This window comes from Gossypium arboreum, chromosome 8 (genome assembly GCF_025698485.1).
Source record: "Gossypium arboreum isolate Shixiya-1 chromosome 8, ASM2569848v2, whole genome shotgun sequence".
Taxonomy (NCBI): domain Eukaryota; kingdom Viridiplantae; phylum Streptophyta; class Magnoliopsida; order Malvales; family Malvaceae; genus Gossypium; species Gossypium arboreum.
Window position 1 is genome coordinate 9,851,413 of NC_069077.1, and position 8,729 is coordinate 9,860,141.

Sequence of the window (8,729 nt, forward strand, 5' to 3'; positions counted from 1 at the left end):
TGATTAACAAAAATAAATATATTAAATTAATAAATTTTAATAAAAACTATCATCAACAATAATAGTTTAACTAAGATTTTTAAATCAAACAAAAAATAAAAATTTTAATTTTTAAGTATAAGGATTAAATCTGAATTTTTTAAAATATAAAAACTAATAGCATATTTTAAAAGAAATGAGAAATTGGAATTTTCTTATTTTTCCGTGATTATTATGGCATTAAAAGGTGATAGAATGTAGAATGTTGATCATTTCCAGGTGGGGATAATTACGAAGTTAGAATCACTTTCCATAACGTTCATTCTTCATCAAAAGGTTAAAAAACTAATGCATCACTTTATTAAAGATTTTGGGGTTCATCAATGTTACATTTAAAAGAAGAGGTAAAGAACAAGCTTTTACTCTATCAAACCCAACAGTCAATCTCACAAACCACCACGAAACAAAGCTCAAAGATAGAGACAGACAGACAGACAGCTATAAAAACTTGTAGGCTGTAGCTCAACGGTTAAATCTGTACCCACAACCCAAATCTCTCTCCATTTCTACTAATCGAAATAGATATAAATTTGAGTTTGATCCCAGTTTCCATTGAAAAAGAAAACCCCACAGAAGAAAAAAAGGTACAAATTTTATTCATTAAACTTGAAAAAGAACCAAGTTTTTGTATTGGAGGATGGCAAGTGGGGATCTAGAGCGAGGAGGAAGGAATGGGAAGAACAGAGCAAATAGCTATCACCAATCATCATCTCCTTTCTATGTAGAAAACACTGAAAAGCAATGGACTTCATGGCTTGTTCCAATGTTCGTGGTGGCTAATGTTGCTGTTTTTTTTGTGGTGATGTATATCAATGATTGCCCTAACAACAATCTGGGATTTGAAGGCAGCTGCGTGGCTAAGTTCCTTGGCAAGCTTTCTTTTCAGCCTTTGAAAGAAAATCCTCTCTTTGGTCCTTCTTCTCATACGTAAGCCGCATCTACTCCCAATCTCTAAATCTGATGGTTTTAAACCCGCTTCGAATTGGGTTAGAATGGAACTTGAGGCTCCTTGGATTTTTATATGATGTGTATCTTTCCTGTTCTTTTTCAGTCTATAGCAAGATTTTAATTAGGTCATGCCATTGGCAATAATTGTAGCTCTTTCTAACTTTCTAATTTTTGTTCTTATTCAGATTGGACAAATTGGGAGCACTAAATTGGAGCAAGGTAGCGCATGGCAAGCAAGGATGGAGGCTCATCACTTGCATCTGGCTACATGCTGGCGTTATTCATCTGCTTGCTAACATGTTGAGCTTGGTCTTCATTGGAATTCGCCTTGAACAGCAATTTGGATTCCGTATTCTATCTGTCCTTTTCTTAGTGCTTGATTAATGATCATTTGATTCATTACTTGCTGAATGAAGAATTTGATCATCTTGCTGTTATAGCTTATATATGTGTTTTTCCCCTGACAGTGCGTATTGGGCTTATCTATCTATTGTCCGGCTTTGGAGGGAGTATACTATCATCTCTTTTCATTCAGGATAATATTTCTGTTGGTGCATCTGGTGCTTTATTCGGCCTTCTGGGAGCAATGTTATCGGAGCTTCTGACTAACTGGACTATCTACACAAATAAGGTATGTCATCTGCCCTTTGTATATATACGCTTTGAAAGCAAAAATGTTTACATGTTGCATTCTATTGGAAAATAGTAATTGCTTTGATGTTTGTTGCATAATTGTTAATTGTGAGTTTGTTGACGTATGTGTGTAGGCTGCTGCTCTGATCACACTTGTGGTCATTATTGCCATTAACTTAGCAGTAGGGATTCTTCCTCACGTCGATAACTTTGCACATATCGGTGGCTTCTTGACCGGCTTTCTCCTTGGGTTTGTTTTGCTGCTTCGTCCCCAATTCGGGTGGGTTCAACGTCAGCATGTTCCTGCTGGTGCACCTGTTAAATCTAAGCACAGGGCATACCAATATGTTTTCTGGGTGATTGCAGTGGTCTTGGTCATAGTTGGGTAAGTATCTAAATCCTGCATTTTAATTTAGCTTTCGTCCTTCTGTTGACTGGAAAGATTGATATGTTGTATAATTTATGGATGGAATGCAGATTCACAGTCGGATTGGTGATGCTGTTTAGAGGAGAAAATGGAAATGACCATTGCAGCTGGTGCCATTACATGAGCTGTGTTCCTACATCAAGTTGGCACTGTGGAAAATAATAATGAAACCATTACCATTACTACTATTAACCCCCGTCTTCATCTTGTCTCACTCAATTCTTTCACTATTTTTATTCGTTTATTAATTTCTTCCGGTTGATATTTGTCTATGTATATGCTTAGAGATTATATTTGAATATTAGTAAATTCGTTGTTCTTATATGGATGCAATTGTATACATCATTTATGTTGTCATTGAATGCAGGTTTACTTAGAAAGTAGAGATAAATCTTTGACGTATTTTCAGACCCTTTTTTCTTCCAAAGTCACCTATAGAAATGGCACTGCTCTGCTCTGATCCACCTATAGAGAAATACATTGGCACTGACTGATTGGAATCTTATATCAAGGTGATAGGACATTGACCCCCTTCTCTGCTCCCTGATAAACACATTTTAATGAAATTTGTACTGTTTTTTTTTTTTTTGACTTTTCACTGCCCTGACTGAGACTTTGGGTCACCTCGTTGCCCCCTGATTCTTCAGTACATAAACCTTTTCTAGCCTGAGCCAGTAAAACTCTTGGCTGCTTCGTAAATTCCATAGGTTTTTCTTTTAACCTGCATGCCAAAACCTACCCACTAGACTGGATACCACCAAAAGTCGGGATTATTTTCTAAAGTTTGCCAATAAAGATTGCCAAATGTAGTTTACATGCCTTTAGAATTCTGCCAGCATGCAAAACTTATATAAAGGGTCACAAGCAGGAATGAATAACTTTAATCACATCTACAAAAGAAGGATTAAAGAAATGGGACAAAGGGACAATTATGACTAAACCCTATTTCATCTTTGTTTTTCATAAGGTTACTCCTTGTAAAGCACATTTTGAATACATGATCTTTGAAACTTGATTGGAAGTCACATGCACTAAAACACAATGAGAGAGTTAGGTCAAGAGTCATCAACATAAGTCCTACCTACGCATGAAAACATGAACATAAAGCAAAAGGGAACACAGCAAACCCTTATTTAGTAATATCTATATCCAACAGGCATTCCTAGCCTGTCCAAACGACCTGAACCTGGATAAGCCTTGTTTGCAAAGTTTGCGTGCAAGGCAGACTTCAGTGTACCTGATTTCAATTCTCCGAAGCCGTGAATGGAATACCTCTTTATCGAACTGGATCTGTCATGCTGGGGTCTTTGTTTTGGAGCACTCAGAGACCTTACCTTAGCCCTTGAAGATTCAGTGAAAGCCATGTAATTTGGGTGGTCCGAGTAACCGCTTAAATAGCTTCTTGACCCATCACTCTTGGCAGGAGTAAAGGGGCTTCTCATAGAACTACCCCCTTTTGATGATGCCGAATGGAAATCTGGACTATTATCAGCAGTACAGAAAGGACTTTCCTCGACCTCATGAGGGAACTTCAATAAATTTAAGGACTGAACTTCAGACAAAGGAGTAGGAGCTGTTTGATGTGAGTCTCTAGAATTTGTGAAGCTACAACCATATAGATCAGAATTCAATGCAAGGTGTGTAGAGTGAAACAGGTTTCGGCGTTTGGAGGTGAAACGGGGTTTCCCAATATCAACCTCAAGAATTTTGTCATTCTTTTCATCATCCGTATGACCAATTCTTGTCGAATGCCCTCGTTGATCCCATGATTGATCATCAATCCAGTGGTCGGACGTATACCAACCTGGGTGCATTTGCTCATAATTATCACGAGTCCTTCCACTCAACCTTGAGCCATTTCTCTGAAATTGTTGGAATAAGTTAGTTAAGCATGCATAGTCAATGACAAATAAGTAAATAGTACTACAAAGTTTCCTTAAAGAAACTCCGAACTTATATTATCCGATTATTTATTTATTAAATACTCATGTTCGAAATCTGTATCCTACATATTCAGACTTAAGTAAAAAAAATATCGTACTCCAAATCTACAGAAAACTTCAAAAGGATTGAATTTGCGTTTGTTAGACACAACCGTACCCAACACTCACCTAAGTCCAACAACAGAGCTTCAAATAGATATGAAAAGCATACCTTCAGCATTGATGATTGTTCGTATTTTGTACTCTTCGGTTGAACGGCATGTTCAAAATTTTCAGGGGTTGGTGGACCCTGTACATTAATAGAGAGATTCCAGAGTCACCAACAATTACAAAATACACAAAAGTTTATATCAATCTAATAAGCACAAGGAGAAATCTATGTAACAAATCCAACCATCTCAATCCCAAAAAATGAAAAGAGGGAAGAACTATTCTGACTTACTGGATGGAGGTAGTGAGAAGATTTGCTGCTTATTCGTGAAGATTCGGAAATTTGGGCCCGCCCGGCACGAGCACGTGCTTGTGTTTGCAAGAATACTTGCATCCGTCTTAGCCATTCTGCAGTTTTCTTCCTTTCAATATGGCCTCTAACCAATGCCTGAAGCTTCACCAATCCTTTTAGTGCTCTCAAAGCCCTTCTTGCCTTTAAAAGGTTAACATCAGGAAAATTTAAAAAAGTATAATCAAGCAAGCAAACAAGGTCATTTGAACAAAAAACATTAAAGGGTCATTATTCATTATAATCACTTCACCAACATATCAAACTATTGGGTAAAAATCCTCCATTAATGACTTTAAGAGCAAGAAACCTAACAACTAAAAGCAACAAGCAAACTATATGCTTAGGAATAAAGGGCAATCACAAATGGCCAACTAAGGTCACAACGCAACAGGACCACATTGAAGCATTTATGATTAAAGTAAGGAAATTCTAAAATCTGGTGCCGTGGCAGATGCAGAAAACAAGTACTAGAAGCATGAAAAATTTAAAGATAACAGGCTCCAGTAGCCAGGGAGATGATAGATAGTCACAGTAATATATTAATAGTACTATAGCATGAAAAAATTTAAAGATCTGACAAAAGTATAAAAAGGGAAAAAGATTTCACACTAGCCGCCCCCTACCACCCCACACGAAAAGCCTTTTATATAATCTCCCAAACAAAAAGGTCATGGAAATACACTTAAGGAAACACATACTTTTTTCCACTGGATTGGACCCACCCTTTTCAGTGATCAGAAAATTTGCCATTTACCCAGAAGATTTCAACCCAAAAATTATAGAAAATCTTGGACCCAGGTCATCCATTTTCCCAGAAAAGTTCCATTGCATTCAAAGTCTTCTGATCAGAAAATGCTGACAATTGGTTGATTCTTAATTGGGTAAGCTATATAATTGTTGTTATTGACCCTTAGCAAAAGGGTTGTTGCCTTGTTGGGTACCCTTTTAAGCTTTCAATAATTAGACAGCAATAATCCAGGTTTAATTAACTAAAACCCAAAATTAGATAATTTTATTTAACTCACTGTAAAACGAAAGATTACCTACATAGACCAACAATACAGTAGCTGGAAGAAAGAGGACGAACTAGAAAACGACATCATTTTGAGTAATAGGAACAAAACAGTTTCCACTAAGGCTTTGCTTTCTTCTACAGTTTCGTGCTTTCGTTCTGGAAAATATAAATATGGATTTTTTTTTTCTTTTATGGAAAAACGAGTTCAATGCCTTGGAATCGGAAGAGTCGGTGACTCAAATGTGCACGAGCGACACGTTTCTCGCATTCAACATGATCTTATTCGTTAATCCCGGAAATTTTCATCAAAATCATGATAAAGGGATAAGTAAGCTGAAAGTAAGAATAATCAATAAATAAGAACAAACCAGGTATCCACGAAATGTAGATTGTATCTTGACCGCAGCTAATTCCTTGCCTGCCCAGTAGCTGTTGCTAACGTGAGCCACCGGATCACGCGCGCACCTACCACTGCTTCCGGTGAGCCTAACCACCACAGCGGCAGCTTGAGCAGCCGCAACGGCTGCTTCGGCAACGGCGGCAGTAGCGGCAGCCACAGCAATGGCATGGTCGTTATTATCATCCACTGCATCATACCCACTATTCGCGTCAACAACAGAAACAGAATCTTCGAGTGGTTGCTGAAGACCGCGTAGGGACGACGTTGCAGTGGAGACGGCGGAGGAGTCCTTCTCGCGGTAGGATTTAACGAAACTCCAACGACGTTTGGAAGAAGGTGGTTGTTTGTGGGAGTCTCTTCTTTTGAGACCGAGGATACTGCGGAACCACTTGGAGGCTTTGTCCATTTTGGTTTACAGTTTTGTTCTTTTACACTAAGTTTAATGCAGAAAACAAAATGGAAAGAAGAAAGAAGAAAGGGGTGTTGGCAGTGAGAAGGAATGGTTTTGGATTATATGAAATTCTAATTTTAGTTTTACAAAATTGGACGTGATTATTAAGTTGATTACGTAGAGGGTTCTAATATGTATTTGTTGAATACAATTTCCGTTTTATAGTTTTACTCGGTCATTCTTATTTAACGACGAGTCTTGGGCCTTGAAAACTTCATTTCATCTTTTTATTACCATTTTCATTTTCATTTTCATTTTTAACTTTTTTTATTAATCTCATAATATTAAATTAAAAAATAAATTAATCCCTTGAAAAATGTTATTTGAGGATTGCATTTTGCCTAAAGCAATTCTTTAAAACAAAAATGTTAATTGAGGATTACATTTTATTTTTATTTAAAAATAGGTAAATTAATTTGTCTCTTAAAAATTTATTAATTTTTATTGTTAAAAATTAGTATTTTATGTCAGCATAAAATAACGCATATAACATATATTTCATCAATAATGTTATTGTAATAAATTTTAACAAGAAAAAATTAATTTATTCTTTAATTTAAAATACAATGATTGATTTAAATAAAAAAAATGTCCTAATTCTTTTATCCAATATTGGAGTTTGTTGTTTAAGGGCACAAAAGAAAAAGAGAGTAAAGAGTTGAGATAAAGGAAAGGACTTTTTATTTTGGAGTAGACGTGTGTACTTATATGGAGTTCTAAGGCTGTTGCACTAGTTTCTTTTCGGGTAAATACATAATTACTTCATTTCATTTATTTATTTTATTAAATCAAATCACGATTGTATAAGTTAAATTATGATTATCCTCCTCCTATCAGGTTTAAATTTAAGATTTATTATTTATATTTTAATTATATAATTTAATTTATGTACTTTTAGTTAGTCATAATAACCAATACCTATTAACTTACTAAGGCCAATTTTTAATTAAAAATATTCGTTCCAGCTTATATATATTTTAAATTCATTACATCATTTTAATTATAATAGTTAAAACTAATGTGATTATAAAAATAGAGAATTAAATTATATTAAATAAAAAAATTAAATCTCAAACACGAGTATAGTAATATAGAATTTGATTGTTACCTGAAGAAAGAAAAATTAAAATTGGAGCCGTTTTTAGATATGGAGTATAGATTAGTTTTGTTTAGATAAGCTTAGGTATTGGGCTTATATCTCTATTACTGGCGCAGTTAAAAATGCTTTTAAAAAGTGAGTTTTGTTAATTTCAATTTTAAGTTAAAATTGTGATAAAAAAATTAAAATGTCTTTTAATATAATGAGGTTTAATTAATTTAATATAATTGAAATATGAATATAAAATTTAAATACAATTTAAGTCATTAATATAAATTATATATAAAATATTTCAAAAAATAAATACAATGATAAATTATATTAATATAATAGTACATAAAATATGATATTTTAATAATTTCACTTCAAAGAGTCAGCCTCTAAATTTTAAGTTTTGCATTTTGGTGAAAAATCACTTTTGATAGCACTTTGAATTCCAAAAGCTTGTACCTTGAAAAATTGCTTTTAGCATTCCAACAACAATGAAAATTTGTTCCAGGCTTTTTAGAGCCAGCTACAACTAGCTTTGTTAGTACTTTGATAGAACAATTGTCCTTTTTTAGGTAATGTTGTTTGGATTAATTAGATTAAGGTACCGGTTTAAAGAAAATTTTTTAACAATTTTTTAATTGAATTGATTGGACAAAATTAAAAAACCATTGATTTTATGTATGAAGTAGCTTATAATTTATAAAGCAGCTTAGTAAATTCTTGGTCTATGGAAGAATGTTGGGGGAGTTTTGAACTAATGCATTGGTTGGACACGTATGAATGTACTTGACCAATATTTGTTGGAGGAATTGAGGATGTTTTGTATATGCGAGTTTGATATTAATAGTTGTATCTTTTAAGTGAATTTTGGTCAACTAGGCTTTGGACTAAAAGCATATCTATAGAAGCCAATGTAATGAGTATAATTATATCATCTAAGGATTTTTGTGTTGGAAGCGTTTGTTTTAGAAGGCAATTTAATTAGCATAGCTGATAATTGTATCTTCTGAGGGATTTTCACTTAACCATGCATTGTGCTAAGAGCATTTCTGCAAAAGCCAATTTAATTGACATAATTGTATCTCTTAAAATTTGTGGCTTTATTAGGTTTTGTGGTTGGGAGCTTTTCTGTGGAGGCCAAATTGTTGGCATATAATTATAACCCCAAAAGGATTTGTGCTTTACCAAACTTTGTCGGTGCAGTTGTATCCCCTAAACAAATTTTACTCTACTAATTAAGAATTGTAGTCGGGAGTTTTTGTGTGTAAGCCAATTTTATTA

The 8,729-nt window shown here is 34.4% G+C and overlaps 2 protein-coding genes across 2 annotated transcripts; one reads left to right on the plus strand and one right to left on the minus strand.

Moving 5' to 3' along the window:
• The first annotated feature begins 260 nt into the window (after positions 1 to 260).
• LOC108468115 (RHOMBOID-like protein 2) lies at positions 261 to 2,438 on the plus strand. Its single transcript, XM_017768971.2, has 5 exons — positions 261 to 966; positions 1,173 to 1,336; positions 1,455 to 1,618; positions 1,755 to 2,005; positions 2,098 to 2,438. The coding sequence occupies exons 1-5, from the start codon at positions 677 to 679 to the stop codon at positions 2,207 to 2,209; spliced, it is 981 nt and encodes a 326-aa protein (XP_017624460.1). The 5' UTR covers positions 261 to 676; the 3' UTR covers positions 2,210 to 2,438.
• Positions 2,439 to 2,976: 538 nt separating this feature from the next.
• Positions 2,977 to 6,510, minus strand: LOC108468298 (protein IQ-DOMAIN 22-like). The gene is made up of 4 exons (XM_017769188.2): positions 5,876 to 6,510; positions 4,433 to 4,633; positions 4,202 to 4,279; positions 2,977 to 3,909 (listed from the first exon to the last, which is right to left on the minus strand). Exons 1-4 carry the CDS (start codon positions 6,311 to 6,313, stop codon positions 3,181 to 3,183), a joined length of 1,446 nt encoding a protein of 481 aa, XP_017624677.2. The 5' UTR covers positions 6,314 to 6,510; the 3' UTR covers positions 2,977 to 3,180.
• Positions 6,511 to 8,729: the final 2,219 nt, after the last annotated feature.

What these genes read in the sequence shown, in the direction of transcription:
- LOC108468115 (XM_017768971.2), top strand. Translation starts at nt 677, where the DNA reads ATGGCAAGTGGGGATCTAGAGCGAGGAGGAAGGAATGGGAAGAACAGA. An exon ending in TGAACAGCAATTTGGATTCC is followed by an intron (nt 1,337 to 1,454) that starts GTATTCTATCTG and finishes TTCCCCTGACAG; the next exon opens with TGCGTATTGGGCTTATCTAT. An exon ending in GTGGTCTTGGTCATAGTTGG is followed by an intron (nt 2,006 to 2,097) that starts GTAAGTATCTAA and finishes GATGGAATGCAG; the next exon opens with ATTCACAGTCGGATTGGTGA.
- LOC108468298 (XM_017769188.2), bottom strand. Translation starts at nt 6,313, where the DNA reads ATGGACAAAGCCTCCAAGTGGTTCCGCAGTATCCTCGGTCTCAAAAGA. An exon ending in CTACATTTCGTGGATACCTG is followed by an intron (nt 4,634 to 5,875) that starts GTTTGTTCTTAT and finishes AACCTTTTAAAG; the next exon opens with GCAAGAAGGGCTTTGAGAGC. An exon ending in AACAATCATCAATGCTGAAG is followed by an intron (nt 3,910 to 4,201) that starts GTATGCTTTTCA and finishes CAACAATTTCAG; the next exon opens with AGAAATGGCTCAAGGTTGAG.